Source organism: Salvelinus sp. IW2-2015, linkage group LG18 (assembly GCF_002910315.2).
Source record: "Salvelinus sp. IW2-2015 linkage group LG18, ASM291031v2, whole genome shotgun sequence".
Taxonomy (NCBI): domain Eukaryota; kingdom Metazoa; phylum Chordata; class Actinopteri; order Salmoniformes; family Salmonidae; genus Salvelinus; species Salvelinus sp. IW2-2015.
This window is the reverse complement of record NC_036858.1, coordinates 26,451,799-26,471,826: the sequence shown is the minus strand read 5'-3', so window position 1 is coordinate 26,471,826 and position 20,028 is coordinate 26,451,799. Positions and strand designations below refer to the sequence as shown.

The following is a 20,028-nucleotide window of genomic DNA, read 5'->3' as shown; positions in this document are numbered from 1 at the left end:
CCGAAAATCCATCAAGTATCAAAGACAAAATTATAAACTTGTCTTAATTGAAAAACTCCAGCACATATATTCAAGATATTGCACCACTTCATAGACTCACTTGAATGCTCTCCAGATTGACCCGGCAGTTGGATGCCATGGTAGTAAAGTGGTGTGCGTTCTGTTCATCCAGAATGATATACACGGCAACATTTCGCATGGCAGCATCCAGAATATCAGCGAAGATGTCCACATCTGTAAAGGTGTCCATTACCACAGCAATCACCTGGAGGGGACAACAGAGCACACTATGATTAGGCCTACATTCGTTTCAAATGTTAAAGCATGCAATAGTGAGGCATTATACACACATAACATGCTGTGCAATTATTCTACACATAGGCGTAGTCGGCATATACACTACCGTGAAAAAGTATTTGCCCCCTTTCTGACTTATTTCTCTATTTTTGCATAGTTTATTATACTGAATGTTATCAGATCTTCAACCAAAACCTAATATTAGATAAAGGGAACCTGAGATTACAAATAACAAAAATATATATTTATTATCAAATAAATATTTATTTAATTAACTTATTTATAATTTATTTAATTAAGTTATACAACACCCCAAAAAAATTTAATAATAATTGCCCTCTTACACACAATAACTGGCTGTGCCACCTTTAGCTACAATGACAATAACCATTTGCTTCCTGTAGTTGTTGATCAGTCTCTCACATTGCTGTTTGGTTTTCGCCAGAAATAATGGGACCCATCTCGTCCAAAACGTTGACTCAAGTGTGCTAAAAAAAAAAAAAAATCGCCTGGATGATCATTAAGACTCTTGGAAGAATGTTCTATGGACAGATGAGTCAAAAGTATCACTTTTTGGATGACATGGGTCCCATTATGCCTGGTGAAAACCAAACACTGCATTCCACACGAAGAACCTTATACCAGGCTTCCTGAGTGGCGCAGCGGTCTAAGGCACTGCATTGCTAGAGGCGTCACTACAGATCCAGGTTCAATCCCGGGCTGTGTCGCAGCCGGCCGCAACTGGGAGGTTGCGCACAATTGAGGTTGCGCACAATTGGCCCAGTGTCGTCCGGGTTTGGGGAGGGTTGAGCCGGCCGGGATGTCCTTGTTCCATCTCGCTCTAGCGACTCCTGTGGAGAGCTGGGTGCATGCACGCAAACACGGTCGCCAGTTGGACTGTGTTTCCTCTGACACATTGGTGTGGCTGGCGTCCGGGTTAACCGAGCAGTGTGTCAAGAAACAGTGCGGCTTTGCAGGGTCGTGTTTCAGAGGACACATGGCTCTCAACCTCCGCCTCTCCCAAGTCTGTATGTGAGTTGCAGTGATGGGACAAGATTGTAACAACCAATTGGGGTAAAAAGTGTTTTAAAAATAAAAAATAAAATAACCTTATACCAATGGTCGAGCTTGGGGATGTTTTTCTGCCTCTGGACCTGGACGACCAGGCCATCCATCTGTGAGCTGAAGCTGAAGCGCAGCTGAGTCATGCAGCAAGACAATAATTAAAAACTCACAATCAAGTCTACATGAAAATGGCTAAAAAGCAACACATTTGAAGTTTTGGAATGGCCTAGTCCAGGTATTCCCAAACTTTGGTACGCACAATGCCGTCGCGGGTATGCCAAATAAAAATGTGATTCAATTTTTTTTTAACATTATAACAAATATGATAAGAACTACATTGATTTGGGGTTCACTTACACTACCGTTCAAAATATTGGGGTCACTTAGAAACGTCCTTGTTTTTGAAAGAAAAGCACATTTTTTGTCCATTAAAATAACATAAAATTGATCAAAAATCTGTATTTAATATTGTATTAAAAATCTACACTGTTGTAGACATTATTAATGTGGTAAATGACTATTGCAGCTGGAAATGGCAGATTTTTTATGGAATATCTACATACTGTAGGTGTACAGAGGCCCATTATCAGCAACCATCACTGTCTACACTGTATTTCTGATCAATTTTATGTTATTTTAATGGACCAAAAATTAGCTTTTCTTTCAAAAACAAGGGCATTTCTAAGTGGCGCCAAACTTTTGAATGGTAGTCTATGTGCAAAAGTACTATCTCACAACTCGATGAAACCTTCCCTTTTTCACAGACATAAACATTTTATTAAACAAAAATAAGCCACAGGAGTTTTTGGAGCGACAATTAAGACGACTTTTGAGTAGTAAGACATATGTAAAAGCAACAGATACCATTAATAAGAAAGGGCTAGAAGCGTCTTATATGGCGAGCTACCGAGTAGCTAGGACAGGCAAGCCCCATACTATTGTGGAGGACTTAATTCTTCCTGCTGCCGTGGATATGGCTGGGACAATGCTGGGGGAAAAGGCCCAAAAAACTATACAGACACTGCCTTCATCAAACAACACTGTTTCACAAAGCATCAGTGACATGGCAGGAGATGTTTTGAAACAGATACTGCTTCGCATACAAGCTAGTGAATTCTATGTGTTACAGCTGTATGAGTCAAAAGATGTGGCGGGCCTGGCACAGCTCCTGGTATATGTCCGTTACATTTATAGGGGGTCAATTAAGGAAGACATCCTCTTCTGCAAATCACTGGAAACCAGGACAACAGGAGAGGATATTTTTAAAGTACTGGACAGCTTTGTGACATCAAATGGACTTTGGTGGTCAAGATGTGTTGGTATCTGTACTGATGGCGCAAAAGCCATGACAGGGAGACATAGTGGAGTTGTAACGCACGTGCAAGCAGTTGCTCCCGACGCCACTTGGGTACACTGCAGCATCCACGAAAGGCTCTTGCTGCCAAGGGAATGCCTGACAGATTGAAAGACGTTTTGGACACTACAGTGAAAATTGTTAACTTTCTTAAAGCAAGGCCCCTGAACTCTTGTGTATTTTCTGCACTATGCAATGATATGGGCAGCGACCATGTAACGTTTTCACAACATACAGAAGTGCGCTGGTTAGCAAAGTATTGACACGCATGTTTTTATTGAGAGACAAGCTTAAAGTTTTCTTTACTGACCATAATTTTCACTTGTCTGATCGCTTGCATGGTGACGAGTTTCTCACGACTGGCCTATCTGGGTGATGTTTTTTCTCGCCTGAATGATCTGAATCTAAGATTTCAGGGACTCTCGACAAATATATTCAATGTGTGGGACAAAATTGAGGCTATGATTAAGAAGTTGGAGCTCTTCTCTGTCTGCATAACAAGGACAACACACAGGTCTTCCCATCATTGTGTGATTTCTTTGTGTGCAAATTAACTCAAGCTTATGGACAATGTCAAAGGTGATATAGCGATGCACCTGAGTGAGTTGGGTGCGCAATTACGCAGGTACTTTCCCGAAACGGATGACACATACAACTGGATTCGTTATCTCTTTCATGCCCTGCCTCCAGTTCACTTACCGATATCTGAACAAGAGATTCTGTGAAAATGTAATTGAATCAGAAGCCACTGCCAGATTTCTGGATTGGGCTGCGCTCAGAGTATCCTGCCTTGGCAAATTGCTGTTACTGATGCCCTTTGCAACCACGTACCTATATGAGAGTAGATTCTCGGCCCTCACTAGCATGAAAACGAAATACAGGCACAGACTGTGTGTGGAAAATTATTTAAGACTGAGACTCTCTCCAATACAACCCAACATTGCAGAGTTATGTGCATCCTTTCAAAAACACCCTTCTCATTAACCTGTGGTGAGTTATTCACCATTTTTAATTAACACATTTTATATGTAAGATGTTTAAATAAAGAGCAAAATTATTGATTATTATGTGATGTGAGAGACTGAGAGGGCTGCCTCGCTTCTAGTTATTAGGAAACTTCACAGTATTTTGTTTTTTATGTATTATTTCTTACATTGTTAGCCCAGAAAATGTTGTGTGTTATTACATACAGCCGGGAAGAACTATTGGATATCAGAGCGGTGGTAACTCACCAACACTACCAGCATTACAACCAGGAATATGACTTTCCCGAAGTGGATCCTTTGTTTGCACCACCCAGGGCAAATTAACTGATTCCAGAGGCCGACCCAAAACAACGCCGGTGGAGAAGAAGAATTCGGAACGGTCTTCTAGTCAGACTTAGGAGGTGCGCACACCACCCACCGCTAATGTTCAGTCCCTGGATAACAAAGTTGACGAGATCAGGGCAAGGGTTTCTTTCCAGAGAGACATCAGGGATTGTAACACACTCTGTTTCACGGAAACATGTCTCTCTAGGGATATACTGTCGGAGTCGGGCCAGCCATCTGGTTTCTCAGTTCATTGCACTGACAGGAATAAACATCTCTCTGGGAAGAGGAAGGGCGGGGGTGTATGTGTCATGACTAACGACTCATGGTGTAATTGTAATAATATACAGGAACTCAAGTCCTTTTGTTCACCCGACCTAGAATACCTTGTAACAAAATGCCGACCCTGTTATCTCCCATGAGAATTCTCTTCGGTTATTGTCACAGCCGTGCATATCCCCCCTCTAGCCGATACCACGACAGCCCTCAAGAACTTCACTGAACTTTATGCAAACTGGAAATCTTTTGACAATGGCGCCGAAGGAGATGGCCGCCGTTTTACGATCCCGTAACCAATTTTTCTATTGTGTATGTTTTTTCGCGTTATTTGTAAGTTATTTTGTACATAATGTTTCTGCCACTGTGTCTTATGACCGAAAAGAGCTTTTAGATAACAGGACAGCGATTACTCACCCCATACTGGAAGAATACTTTTTCTTCAATGAGTAGGGGGGGAAGGATTTACTTCAGGCGCCCGACAAGGCCCTCATCCCCGTCATTCACAGGAGAAAGAGACAGAGGTATCGTGGACGAAGATCTGGGTGCCTTGTTAGGATCCGTCGCCAAAAGGGTAATATACCGTTACCATCGGTCCTATTAGCCAACGTACAATCAATCGATAATAAAATAGACAAACTACGATCACGTATATCCTACCAATGAGACATTAACTGATTTCTGCTCTCGTAAAAGCCTGGGTTTTCTGCACGTTAACACCATAAGCTTATTACCTAAAAATAATAAATTGAAAGTGTGGGTTCACAGCTCAAATCCAGATGTGTTGGTCATTAGTGAGACATGGTTAAGGAAGAGTATTATAAATACTGATGTTAACCTTTCTGGTTATAACCTTTTTCAGCAAGACAGATCTTCCAAAGGTGGGGGAGTGGCAATCTTTACCAAGGATCACCTTCAGTGCTCGGTTGTCTCCACCAAGTCTGTCCCCAAACAATTTGATTGGCTGGTTTTAAGCATTAAACTTTCAAATAGCTCTTTGTTGACTGTTGCTGGGTGCTACCGTCCTCCATCAGCACCAGCCTGTACCCTACCTGCCTTAAGCTCTCTCCTGGCCCCTTACACTAAGTATGAATTTGTCCTGCTAGGTGACCTAAACTGGGACATGCTTAACCCACCTGACCAAGTCCTAAAGCAATGGGACTCCCTAAATCTTCCTCAGATTATTGCCAATCCGACAAGGTATGACTCCAACCACCCAGAAAAGGCTACTCTCCTTGATGTTATCCTCACAAATAATCCTGGTAGGTATCAGTCTGGCGGTTTCTGTAATGACCTCAGTGATCACTGTTTTACAGCCTGTGTTCGTAATGGCTGCTCAGTGAAACAACTTGTCCTGATTTGTTATAGACGCTTGCAAAAAACTTTAATGAGCAAGCCTTCCTTCATGATCTGGTCTCTGTAAAATGGTATAGAATCAGCTTGATCCCCTCTTTTTTGATATTTTCAGTGGTATTGTTAACGGTGATTTTGCAGAGTTACTCCACCTCAAGAATTGCATTTGGCGAAAGGCTCGGCACATGCATACTCAGGCTGACTGGCTCTTGTTCAGGCAAATGAGAAATAAGTGCACTAAGGCTATTCGGAAGGCCAAAGTTAGTTACTTTAAGGAGCAGTTCTCTCTCTGTGGGTCTAACCCCTAATCTCTCTGTGGGTCTAACCGTTTCTGGAAAACGGTTAAAGACCTGGAGAATAAACCCTCCTCCTCACAGCTGCCCATGTCCCTTAATGTTGATGATGTGGTTATAACTGACAAGAAGCACATGGCTAAGCTCTTTAATCACCAGTTCATTAAGTCAGGATTCCTATTTGACTAAGCCATGCCTCCTTGCCCGTCGAACATTTCCTCATCTCCCACCCCTTCTAATGCGACTATCCCCGATGCTTCTCCCTCTTTTCCCCTGCTCCGCTACAAAGTTTCTCCCTGCAGGCAGTCACTGAGTCCGAGGTGCTAAAGGAGCTCCTGAAACTTGACCCCAAAAAACCATCTGCTTTCTTCTTTAAGGTTGCTGCCCCTATCATCGCCAAGCCTTTCTCCGACCTTTTTAACCTGTCTCTCCATTCTGGGGAGGTTGCCATTGCTTGGAAGGCAGCTACGGTTCGTCTTTTATTTAAAGGGGGAGATCAAGTTGATCCTAACTGTTTATAGGCCTATTTCTATTTTGCCCATATTATCAAAAGTGTTGGAAAAACTTGTCAATAATCAACAGTTTGGCTTTCTTGATGTCTATAGTATTCTCTCTGGTATGCAATCTGGTGTCCGCTCAGGTTATGGATGCGTCACTGCCACCTTAAAGGTCCTCAATGATGTCACTATTGCCCTTGATTCTAAGCAATGTTGTGCTGCTGTTTTTATTGACTTGGCCAAAGCTTTTGATACGGTAGACCATTCCATTTTTGTAGGCCGGCTAAGGAGTATTGGTGTCTATGAGGGGCCTTTGACCTGGTTTGCTAACTACCTCTCTCAAAGAGTGTAGTGTATAAAGTCAGAAAATCTGCTGTCTCAGTCACTGCCTTTCACCAGGGAGTAACCCAAGGCTCAATCCTAGGCCCCACGCTCTTCTCAATTTACATCAACAACATAGCTCAGGTAGTAGGAAGCACTCTCATCCATTTATATACAGATGATACAGTCTTTTACACAGCTGGCCGCTCCCCGGATCTTCCCAATGCTCTACAACAAAGCTTTCTTAGTGTCCAACAAGCTTTCTTTACCCTTAACCTTGTTCTGAGCATCTCCAAAACAAAGGTCATGTGGTTTGGTAAGAAGGAGGCCCCTCTCCCCACAGGTGTGATTACTACCTTTGAGGGTTTAGAGCTTGAGGTAGTCACCTTATACAAGTACTTGGGAGTATGGCTAAACGGTACACTGTCCTTCTCTCAGCACATACAGTTGAAGTCGGAAGTTTACATACACCTTAGCCAAATACATTTAAACTCAGTTTTTCACAATTGCTGACATTTATTCCTAGTAAAAATTCCCTGTCTTAGGTCAGTTAGGATCACCACTTTATTTTAAGAATGTGAAATGTCAAAATAATAGTAGAGAGAATTATTTATTTCAGCTTTTATTTCTTTCATCACATTCCCAGTGGGTCAGAAGTTTACATACACTCAATTAGTATTTGGTAGCATTGGCTTTAAATTGTTTAACTTGGGTCAAATGTTGTGGGTAGCCTTCCACAAGCTTCCCACAATAAGTTGGGTGAATTTTGGCACATTCCTCCTGACAGAGCTGATGTAACTGAGTAAGGTTTGTAGGCCTCCTTGCTCGCACACGCTTTTTCAGTTCTGCCCACAAATGTACTATAGGCTGGAGGTCAGTGCTTTGTGGTGGCCACTCCAATACTTTGACTTTGTTGTCCTTCAGCCATTTTGCCACAACTTTGGAAGTATGCTTGGGGTCATTGTCCATATGGAAGACCCATTTGCGACCAAGCTTTAACTTCCTGACTGATGTCTTGAGATTTTGCTTCAATATATCCACATAATTTTCCTACCTCATGATGCCATCTATTTTGTGAAGTGCACCAGTCCCTCCTGCAGCAAAGCACCCCCACAACATGATGCTGCCACTCCCGTGCTTCACGGTTGGGATGTTGTTCTTCGGCTTGCCAGCATCCCCCTTTTTCCTCCAAACATAACGATGGTCATTATGGCCAAACAGTTCTATTTTTGTTTCAGCAGACCAGGGGACATTTCTCCAAAAAGTATGATCTTTGTACCCATGTGCAGTTGCAAACCGTAGTCTGGCTTATTTATGGCTGTTTTGGAGCAGTGGCTTCTTCCTTGCTGAGCGGCCTTTCAGGTTATGACGATATAGGACTCGTTTTACTGTGGATATAGATAATTTTGTACCTGTTTCCTCCAGCATCTTCACAAGGTCGTTTGCTGTTGTTCTGGGATTGATTTGCACTTTTCACACCAAAGTACGTTCATCTCCAGGAAACAGAATGAGTCTCCTTCCTGAGCGGTATGACGGCTGCCTGGTCCCATGGTGTTTATACTTACGTACTATTGTTTGTACAGATGAACGTAGTACCTTCAGGTGTTTGGAAATTGCTACCAAGGATGAACCAGACTTGTGGTTTACAATTTTTTTCTGAGGTCTTGGCTGATTTCTTTTGATTTTTCCATGATGTCAAGCAAAGAAGCACTGAGTTTGAAGGTAGGCCTTGAAATACACTCACAGGTACACCTCCAATTGACTCAAATTTTGTCAATTAGCCTATCAGAAGCTTCTAAAGCCATGACATCATTTTCTGGAATTTTCCAAGCTGTTTAAAGGCACAATCAACTTAGTGTATGTAAACTTCTGACCCACTGGAATTGTGATACAGTGAATTATAAGTGAAATAATCTGTCTGTAAACAATTGTTGGAAGAATGACTTGTGTCATGCACAAAGTAGATGTCCTAACCTACTTGCTTAACAAGAAATTTGTGGAGTGGTTGAAAAACGAGTTTTAATGACTCCAACCTAAGTGTATGTAAACTTCCGACTTCAACTGTATCAAAGCTGCAGGCTAAAGTTAATTCTAGACTTGGTTTCCTCTATCGTAATCGCTCTTCTTTCACCCCAGCTGCCAAACTAACCCTGATTCAGATGAACATCCTATCCATGCTAGATTACAGAGATGTAATTTAGTGATCGGCAGGTAAGGATGCTCTCGAATGGCTAGATGTTCTTTACCAATCGGCCATCAGATTTGCCACCACTGCTCCTTCTATGGCACATCACTGCACTCTATACTCCTCTGTAAACTGGTCATCTCTGTATACCCGTCGCAAGACCCACTGGTTTATGCTTATTTATAAAACCTTCTAAGGCCTCACTCCCCCTGAGATACAGTATGTACTGCAGCCCTCATCCTCCACATGCAACACCCATTCTGCCAGTCACATTCTGTTAAATGTCCCCAAAGCACACACATCCCTGGGTCGCTCCTCTTTTCAGTTCGCCACAGCTAGCGACTGGAACAAGCTGCAACAAACACTCAAACTGGACAGTTTTATCTCAATCTTCAAAGACTCAATCATGGACACTCTTACTGAGAGTTGTGGCGGCTTTGTGGGATGTATTGTTGTCTCCACCTTCTTGTCCTTTGTGCTGTTGTCTGTGCCTAATAATTTTTTGTGCGGCTACCATGTTGTTGTCATGTTGTGTTGTTACCATGCTGTGTTTTCATTGGTTGCTGCCTTGCTATGTTGTTGTCTTAGGTCTCTATTTATGTAGTGTTGTGTTGTCTCTCTTGTCGTGATGTGTGTTTTGTCCTATATTCATATGTTATTTATTTGTTTTATTTTTAATCCCAGCCCCCGTCACTGCAGGAAGACTTTTGCCTTTTGGTAGGCCATCATTGTAAATAAGTTTGTTCTTAACTGACTTGCCTAGTTAAATGAAGGTTAAATAAATGTTTTTTACATTTTTTATTAACAACTGTAATATCTTATGTTTCACAGAGTCATGGCTGAACGACGACATCTCCTGAGTGCAAGAGGCGTCACTACAGTCCCTGGTTCGAATCCAGGCTGTATCACATCCGGCCGTGATTGGGAGTCTCATAGGGCGGCGCACAATTGGCCCAGCCCCGTCCGGGTTTGGCTGGGGTAGGCCGTCATTGTAAATAAGAATGTGTTCTTAACTGTCTTGCCTAGTTAAATTAAACAAAAACAAACAAATCTGATGAAAAGCTGTAGACCACACTATTTACACGAGAGAGTTTTCATCTATATTTTTTGTAGCTGTCTACATACCACCACAAACCGATGCTGGCACTAAGACCGCACTCAATGCGCTGTATTCGGCTATAATTTCCTGCATTAAAGGGATTTATTTGAGAAAAACTAAAATCCGTTTCATCTAATTTCTACCAGCATGTTAAATGTGCAACCAGAGGGGAAAAAAACTCTAGACCACCTTTACTCCACACACAGAGATGCATACAAAGCTCTCCCTCGCCCTCCATTTGTCAAATCTGACCATAATTCTATCCTCCTGATTCCTGCTTACACGCAAAAACTAAAGCAGGAAGCACCAGTGACTCGGTCAATAAGAAAGTGGTCAGATGAAGCAGATGCTAAGCTACAGGACTGTTTTGCTAGCACAGACTGGAATATGTTCTGGGATTCTTCCGATGGCATTTTCATTTTCATTTAATTGTACAACACATCAGTCACTGGCTTCATCAATAAGTGCATCGATGATGTCATCCCCACAGTGACCATACATACATACTCCAACCAGAAGCCATGGATTACAGGCAACATCCACACTGAGCTAAAGGGTAGAGGTGTTGCTTTCAAGGAGCGGGACTCTAACCCGGAAGCTTATAAGATATCACGCTATTCCCTCCGATGAACCATCAAACAGGCAAAGCGTCAATGCAGGACTAAGATTGAATCGTACTACACCGGCTCCGACGTTCGTCGGATGTGGCAGGGCTTGCAAACTATTACAGACTACAAAGGGAAGCACAGTTATGAGCTGCCCAATGACACGAGCCTACCAGATGAGCTAAATTACTTCTATGCTCGCTTCGAGGCAAGTAACACTGAAGCAGTCTGCTGTCCCCACTTGCTTCAAGATGGCCACCATTGTTCCTGTACCCAAGAATGCAAAGGTAACTGAACTAAATGACTATCACCCCGTAGCACTCACTTCTGTCATCATGAAGTGCTTTGAGAGACTAGTCAAGGATCATATCACCTCCACCTTACCTGTCACCCTAGACCCACTTCAATTTGCTTACCGCCCCAATAGGTCCACAGACGATGCAATCGCCATCACATTGCATCCATCTGGACAAGAGGAATACCCATGTAAGAATGCTGTTCATTGACTATAGCTCAGCATTCAACACCATAGTACCCTCCATGCTCATCATTAAGCTTGAGGCCCTGGGTCTGAACTCCGCCCTGTGCAATTAGGTTCTAGACTTCCTGACGTGTCACCCCCAGGTGGTGAAGGTAGGAAACAACATCTCCACTTCGCTGATCCTCAACACTGGGGCCACACAAGGGTGCGTGCTCAGCCCCCTCCTATACTCCCTGTTCACCCATGCACGCCTCCAACTCAATCATCAAGTTTGCAGACGACACAACAGTAGTAGGCTTGATTACCAACAACGACGAGACAGCCCACAGGGAGGAGGTGAGGGGTCTGGGAGTGTGGTGTCAGAAAAATAACCTCACGCTCAACATCAACAAAACAAAGGATATGATCGTGGACTTCCAAAAACAGTAGAGGGTGCACCCCCCTATCCACATTGACGGGACAGCAGTGGAGAAGGTTGAAAGTTTTAAGTTCCTTGGCGTACATATCACTGACAAACTGAAATGGTACATCCACACAGACAGTTTGGTGAAGGAAGCGCAACAGCGCCTCTTCAACCTCAGGAGGCTGAAGAAATTTGGCTTGTCACCCAAAACCCTCACAAACTTTTACAGATGCACAATTGAGAGCATCCTGTCGGGCTGCATCACCATCTGGTACGGCAACTGCACCGCCCACAACTGCAAGGCTCTCCAGAGGGTGGTGCGGTCTGCACAACGCATCACCGGGGGCATCACCTGCCCTCCAGAACACCTACAGCACCAGATGTCACAGGAAGGCCAAAAAGATCATCAAGGACAACAACCACTCGAGCCACTGCCTCCAGAAGGTGAGGTCAGTACAGGTGCATCAAATCTGGGACCGAGAGACTGAAAAACAGCTTCTATCTCAAGGTCATCAGACTGTTAAATAGCCATCACTAGCACAGAGAGGCTGCTGCCTACATACACATACTTGAAATCATTGCCCACTTTAATAATGTTTACATATCTTGCACTACTCATCTCATATGTATATACTGTATTCTATACTATCTACTGTATCTTAGTCTATGCTGCTCTGACATTACTCAACCATATAATTATATATTCTTAATTCCATTCCTTTACTTAGATTTGTGTGTATTAGGTGTTGGTTGTGAAGTTGTTAGATATTACTTGTTAGATATTGTTGCACTAGAAGGAACTAGAAGCACAAGCATTTCGCTACACACGCAATAACATCTGCTAAACACGTGTATGTGACCAATACAATTTGATTTGACTCGATCAACAACTACAGGAAGCATTTGGTTGCAGTCATTGCAGCTAAAGGTGGCACAACCAGTTATTGAGTGTAAGGGGGCAATACATTTTTCACACAAGGGGAATTGGGTGTTGCATAACTTTGTTAATTCAATAAATGAAATAAGTATATAGTAAGTAAGATCTGATAACATTCAGCAGAAAAATATGCACAAAAAAAATGTAATCAGAAAGGGGGAAAATACTTTTTAGCTCTAACTTTTAGAGCTATAAGCTATTATGACCCCATCACTGAAAGTTACAACTCACAGGAACACATGTATTCCGTTTCCTTCTACGATGCTCATAAGCCTTGCACGTCTCATTAGAAGGGACAGTGACATAACCGCAATTGAAAGCAATGCAGATCTTATTTTCTAGACACACAATTCCTACCTGATGATCTTCCCTGATGTTTTCGTGAACTTTGCAAAACATTTTGAATGCATTTTAGTCACTTTGTGATGCAAGTAAAAAATGTAATCAAATTATTTCACATATTTTCTTATTAGCCTTATGAACATACATTTGTTACAGTTTCTATCTGTGCTATAAAAAAAATAGTAGTATATCGGTATCGGCTTGCAATATCCACATTGGTGCATCTCTTATTGAATGTCTAAAACCAGATAAAAAGATAATATTTTGAATTAACTGCCTTGGCCTTGTGGTTAAAAAGTCCACCCTGAGATTGAAAGGTTGGGGGTTCGATGCCCAGTTGAGAATTGGACCTGATGCCCCTCTGCTTGACACTCAGCATTAAGGAGTTGAATTAGGGGTAAGGCCCTGCAACAGACTACTGTCCTGGCCAGGGGGGTACTTGTATATCAAGCTGCTTCACGCTACAGAAGCAGAAGATAGGCTCTTGGCCTTTCTGTCTCAGACAAGACTTACCAAGGCTCGTTTTACGCCTGGGCCTTGTTATGGATAAAACCAGTACAGACAGATTGGTACAAGGTATCTGCCCCAAAAATATTTGTACATGTTGAGAATATTCACCAACAGAGGATATTTGAATAGTAATCTTCATGTGCACCTCAAAAAACAAACAAGTTTTTTTTATGTTTGAATATTTTCTGTATATAAAGTGGCAAGCCAACCATTATATTTCCTACATTGTTCTTAAAACTCCACTAAATGTTTTATTTCCTTTCTTTTACTATGTTTTCTACAAACCTTCCAGAGAAGCCATGAGTAATGGCAAACCTTGTTAAAGGCCCAGTGCAGCCAAAACTCTGTATCATATCAAATTTTGTATCATATTGTATAACAGCTTGTCATTTCAACTGTTATTTCCTGATAGTTGCTGGTTGAAATTAAAATTAACACAGGATGTTTTAATTCAGCATGTTTTGCGTTGGTGGAGGTTATAGGTTATTTTTCCCTCCCATTAGACCCTTCTGCTCTGGTGGATTGATTTACACTGTGGTTAATGCACCACTTTGATCCCCCCCCCCCACTCAGACCACTGACCAGACTGTCCTAGTCATTCTTGCTTGAGAAATAGTTTTTTGCAACAAAACATTATTTTCTTTTTGACCACTTTAATGGAAAACTATTACAGTAAGGCACTTAATTGTTAACCAGAAATTATTTGATATTGAGAAGAAAAACAGCTGCATTGGGCCTTTACAATGCAGGAAAATTATTTTACATTTGCTAAAAAAATCTAGGGGAGGACCCCCACACCCCGCCTAAATTGGTCCCCCCCTCATGTTCAAAAACCGACTATGCCCCTAATTCTACATTTACTATTATACTATTGCATATCCTTTCTGTTACACAACATATTGCCCAACAGAATCAGTTAGTATAGTTAGTATAATATGGAGCTGATCGACATACTTGTTGAGCATTCTTGATAAGTCGACGAGCCTGCGCCTTGATACTGGGCATATCTGGCTCAGAGGGGTTAACCAGCGTGGTGACCTCGGTGGGGCCTATGAAGTGATGCTGTTGGGGCCAGCCAAGGTCAAGACCAGGTGCATCCAAGTCAGAGTGCACAGGCCAGTATGTGTCTGAAGAGCCATCTCCCTCAGACTCTACATACGGGAGCTCTGGCTGAGTGCTCTGGTACGGAATTTGCACTGTGCACCTAATGTGCTCAATTTCCTGTCTGGAGAGGAAGTCCACCACATCCGCACTCTGGAGGAATTGATAATAGCCCTCCAAGTCATCCTCCACAAGTGCGTCAATGGCCAGCCGGTACTCCTCGCGGAAGTGGGAAGGCAGGCATTTGGGGTCCAGGGGGTTATCCCCGGCTGAGGAACACTGAGAGTGGTGCGCCATACTGATTCCTGAGAGAGAACCTGAGAGGGTACACACAATATGAGAACTTGGTAGTGAGGAGGGATGGAAACAAAGTTATATGGTGGCAGATGTGTAGGCTATGATTAATTCTGCTTATTTATGGGTGATTTTGCAAATGCGGGCCTTTTTGTGTCTCAGGGTTAGATTTGTAAAATAAAATGTTAATTTCAAACAACAAAAAAATCACATTCATTAAGTACAGACTAAAATAATCTTAAACTTTTTTTCCAACTTTCAATGTTTTTTGTTTGTTTTATTTTCTAAAGCCTTTCATGTCTGGATTTCACTGTTTTGCACAGGTTTGTCCTGTCTTACACCCAGACTTTTGACATTCTACTATGTATTACACTTACAAAAGTCTTGATAATTAGAAAATATTTAATGCACCTGTTTTTAAAAAGAGGCAAATAAATGGACACAATATAAATATTAGATGTGCATAAGCCATTTGTTTGTTTGTTTTTTACACAAAATACAGGCGTCTCTACGTGTTGTGTTATTGCCACCACGACAAGCAAATTACATGATAATAACGTTGTCACGCCCTGACCTTAGAGATCCTTTTTATGTCTCTATTTTGGTTTGGTCAGGGCGTGAGTTGGGGTGGGCATTCTATGTTTTGTGTTTCTATGATTTTCTATTTCTATGTTTTGGCCGGGTATGGTTCTCAATCAGGGACAGCTGTCTATCGTTGTCTCTGATTGGGAACCATATGCAGGCCTTGGTTCCCAATCAGAGAAAAAAGGTAGCTTTTTCCCCCACCGTTCTTTGTGGGAAGTTGACTTTGTTTAGGGCACATAGCCTTTGAGCTTCACGGTTTGTTTTTGTAATGTTTATTGTTTTGTTCGGGGTCATTTTGATTTAAATAAAGAAACTGTATGCTCACCACGCTACACCTTGGTCCTCTCCTTTAAACGGCCGTGACAAATGTTTTTTTTTAAAGTTTGTGTACTTGTTACCATGGATATGAATAGTGACAGTGGAGCACATGGATGATGTCATGGAGGGAGGTTCAAATTTTGATGCCGGGAAATTATAGAAAAATAAAGGTAAATATGACTTGAGAAGATAATATTGTACGTCATTACCAAATAGGCTATAATGTCATCAAATTATGTTAGATTTAAAAAAAATTGTTTTAATTATGTGTATTTAGGATACATTATATGCTAGCTGTTCAACTGGATTTAGCATACTAGAATCCCTGCAATTTATGACCAAATACTGTAAAAATGTCATGGAAGAGTAACATTCTCATCCTGAGTAAAGGAGAGTGCTGACCCAGACATGACTGTCCATTGTCTCAGCGACCCCACCAGGCTCCCTCAACATTACTTTAAACCATTTCCTGTTGCCTTGTCAAAACACTGACATCTATTCTATTGTCTACACGTTATTACCACCACATAATGAACTGTGATGCAAAGGACAGAATGTGGTGGTAATGACAAAATGTATTAGTTCATACATTTTTACTTACCTTAAGACCTGAAAAGAAACATAAATTACATATGATCATGGTTAAGTTGAAATTGAACACTTATTTGCTAAATAAGACCATTACATTTTGTATTATGTTAGAATGATTGCGTGATTTTCATGTCTATTTATGTGATTTTCTATGGTTATTACTGACTTTAATTATTATTATTTTTACTTTAATATAAGATACCCCCTTAAATCGACCAAGGAGAGGACAATGACATGTATTAACAAAATCAAACAAGATCCTATAAGATACCAAGAGTATCATAAGAAACAAAAAGATACCTCAAGAGAAAAGAAAGTGGTGAACTGAAACCCATCTCACAACTTTCCCAGTGAGAAAAAAAGGGGGGGGGGGGGGGCAATGGAAAATAAACCAAAGAAACAGAAGATCAACTATCCAGAAATGAGTGGTTATGGAGTCATACATGTCAAGGAACACACCACATCACTCACCTGAAGTCTTACAGCTACAGAATGATGACCTACCTGCCCCTCAAATGGCACCCGATTCCCCCTCCTATTAAAACTCGGAAACCCCAAGACAGAGAGGCCGTATGAAGGTGGGAAAAAAAGAGATCCAAAGTCTACAGAGATCTATGTATGGCAAATATGAAGTTGGAGGCCACGGGAAAGAAAAATGAGAAAGTATTACAAGAAATATATGAAAGATTGTCAGAGAAGATCCGTATTTAGGATTCTCTCAGCACAAAAACAAAACACCAAATGCGGTCGAAGCCACAGAATCTGAGAAGAATAACATAACACCATCATATCAGAGCTGCGAGATAAATATCAGAAGCAACAGAGTGCAAAAGACCAACAAGTGATATCCAAGGTTTTGGCTGGGAAATTACTAAAAAGTATTCCATGGTCAAAATGGCCCACAGAGAATTTGGATTCTCTGCGAAGACAACGTGTGGAAACAACAAACGGCCAGCCTGTCTGCAGTACTCAAGAAAGAAACATTTGAATGCAATTAGCCCAGCAATAGAAGGTGAAATAAAAATGCTCTTTGAATGTGATGATAACAATCGAGCATCAACAGGAAAAAGGGAAAGATTGACAAGACACAAGAATAAAATGCAGAAGCGATAACTGAACGACACACTGGCAAAACTCCATCAGAAGTTAGAATTATCAGAGGTCAAGCTGTCATACACAGAGTTCACCAAAAGATGTCCCTTTTGGATTGTCAATCCATCAGTGAAAGACAGGGAGACATGCCGGTGTAAGACACATGCTAACCTTCAGCTCATGGCAGACAAGTTGTTATATCACAGAGTGGTTAAAAGCAGCAACATTTAAGAATTGGTTGGGTCTTTGTGTTGCGAGAAGATGACCAAATAGTGCATGTATCGAGAGTGCCCTCTTTGCAAAGAGAAAGAGCTGCAGACTTCCGCTTTTGATGGTGGACGACAAACATGGTGGTTTGAGTAGAATGCAAGGCAGAATAGTGAGAGAAAAAAACAAAAGATGGAACAAGAGAGAAGTTTAATGTCCATTTTGACTGTAAAGGAGAAGGTGTACGGTACCCTTCAAACTCTACTGGAAGACTTCACATGCAATTTGAAGAACAAACTTGGGAAACATACAATACAATTAAACATGCACAACTGTGACATTAAAATGTATTTTTCATCAGTTGTTTTATATGAAATGTAATTTGTGATTACCGCAATGCTAAGTCATTACCATCACGGAACATATTTTTGAGGAAACGGTGAATTAAATTACAATTGATATTGATGATTTTTCCAATAGGTGAACCTTATGCTTGTTCTTAAGATAATACGATTTTGATGTGGTAAATACATGTTTCTGAGTATCATCAATGCATATATGGACATTTAGACATGACAATGATGAATACATATAATTAAAAAAACTTTTTTTTTTAATCATGAGAAATGTTTTATAAAATACCTTAAATACCTTAAGCACAATTTCTGTGATTTTCTTTTCAACTAAGATAGCACATTTTATAACGTGGTGGTAATGACATTTCCCCTCGGGTATTTGGGGAAACTGATAAAATTCGGAAATGTAGTATGGTCTCAGCCACTATTAGATCTTGTTTCCAGACAGAGTGATGAAAATATTCAGATAGATAAAAAGCAGTTTCAAGAGTTTTCATTTTCTAAAATATTTAACATCCAAAAGCGCCCGTATTTGCAAAATCAGCCTTAAACAAAATATGTCACCATTTACATATTCATATTCTCTTGTGCATGTCCCTGTGTAACCCAACACTAAAACAAAGTGGAAAGGGGGATATATGCCACAGGGTAAAAAGGCTTATGGAGTGGCTCCTCCCCCTGGAACAGTCAATTCTTACTCCATTTGCAAGTTCATATTTAGGCAGGCTGACATGAAAAGACAGAAATACCAAAGACTATACAGTGTGAAGAAGATAGGCTAAAACTGCTTCTCCAATAGAAATCCCTGATCACGCTTGTAGGCGATGTCATGGCGACATTGGCTAGCAAAGCTCATGCGTAGAAACACGTCTTCGGATCTAAAAGTCGTCTCGCGCCAAACTGCGCATGTGCAGGCCGTCAAAGGCACTCATTCCATATAGGTAACTTTCAGGTTTGAATAACAACATGTTCAACTACTTAAGAATCTAGGTTGTGCCTTTAGATTACGACAAAATTAACAACTAAGGAATAATTTTTCACTTCTCAAACACCGTCCTGTTCTGTTTGGTCTGTTTCGCAAGCGTTCCCGGTGTTGCGCCTCTGGGTTTAGAAACTCTGTGGAAATACAGTACTCAAAAGCCCAACATAATGCAAAAATGCTGAGGATAATGAGACTATTAACAAACATACACTTAACATAATAGTTTTTCTAGGAAATATCTATAACTTCGGGGACAATTATGTTTCTCAGCTCATCAAAATAACCTTGCTATTTTGGTGTTTGAATAAAGTAGGTATAAATCCCCAAAACAAATCCCACGAACAAATCTATATGTTGATTTAAAAAAGAGTAGAGCCTAAATATCAACCAAGAGAGAAATGTTACACATTATCTTCCCATATGTTTACTGAAACAATTTGAGAACTCACTTTATGGCTCAACTGAGATTCTTCGTGAATTGAATACGTCCATGGTTTCAGTTTAGGCTGTTTGTTACTATTTAGTCCTTCTCTCGAAACTTATTCTCCAATGAGACTGTATCGCATTCCTAGTCCGTGCTGGACTCGTCAAAAAGAGCGTGCTGCTTGGCTTTATCACCTACTCCGACAGAACCTGTTTATTTTCATGCTTGCTTGAAGCATGTTAGGGAGAACGGAAGAGTTGCATAAATGAGAAAAACGCCCGTCTCACATATTGCTGACGACTTCTGCCCCGCCTCAACTTTATAGATTGCAACTGCAAATGTTCAACAAAAAAAATACTGTTATTTTGTAGCACGGATATATCAGCCCTCAGCCTTCCACACTCGGATATAATAGGAAAGTGGTGTACATTGAACTCTGTCTAGTGTCGTTCCCTGCAGAACAGTCATCTGGTGATAGGACTGTATAAATATTGGTCATTGTCTTGGTAGTCTTTGTCAACTGTTAACGATAATCATGGCCGGCGCCAGAACAGATGGATGGGCATTTGATTTCCATAGGGGGACACATTTTTGTTTAAAAGAGGCACGTTTTTTCATGCGAATTTGTTTAATGGGTGTTATAGTAAAGACCAGTGAGTTTCAAGTTTGGGGAAGCTTACAATTTATCCTACCATTTCTACCAATCTGCGTGCCAGCTCTGATTTGCATATGCGCATTTTTTTGTGGAAG

The 20,028-nt window shown here is 41.2% G+C and overlaps 1 protein-coding gene across 2 annotated transcripts in view; it reads right to left on the bottom strand.

Annotated features, from left to right (window-relative positions):
* The window catches only part of LOC111977800 (protein FAM83H), a 30,328-nt gene extending 10,548 nt beyond the window's left edge, over positions 1 to 19,780 (bottom strand). For both annotated transcript variants that reach the window (XR_011481429.1, XM_024007476.2), the window contains exons 1-3: positions 19,304 to 19,780; positions 14,283 to 14,746; positions 101 to 265 (exon numbers count right to left, since the gene is read on the bottom strand). Coding sequence is in view for 1 of the 2 variants with exons in the window: in XM_024007476.2 (XP_023863244.1) it covers positions 101 to 265; positions 14,283 to 14,726 (609 nt within the window). In the remaining variant the exon portion in view is untranslated. The remainder of the gene's footprint in view (positions 1 to 100; positions 266 to 14,282; positions 14,747 to 19,303) is intronic.
* Between the last annotated feature and the right edge of the window lie 248 nt (positions 19,781 to 20,028).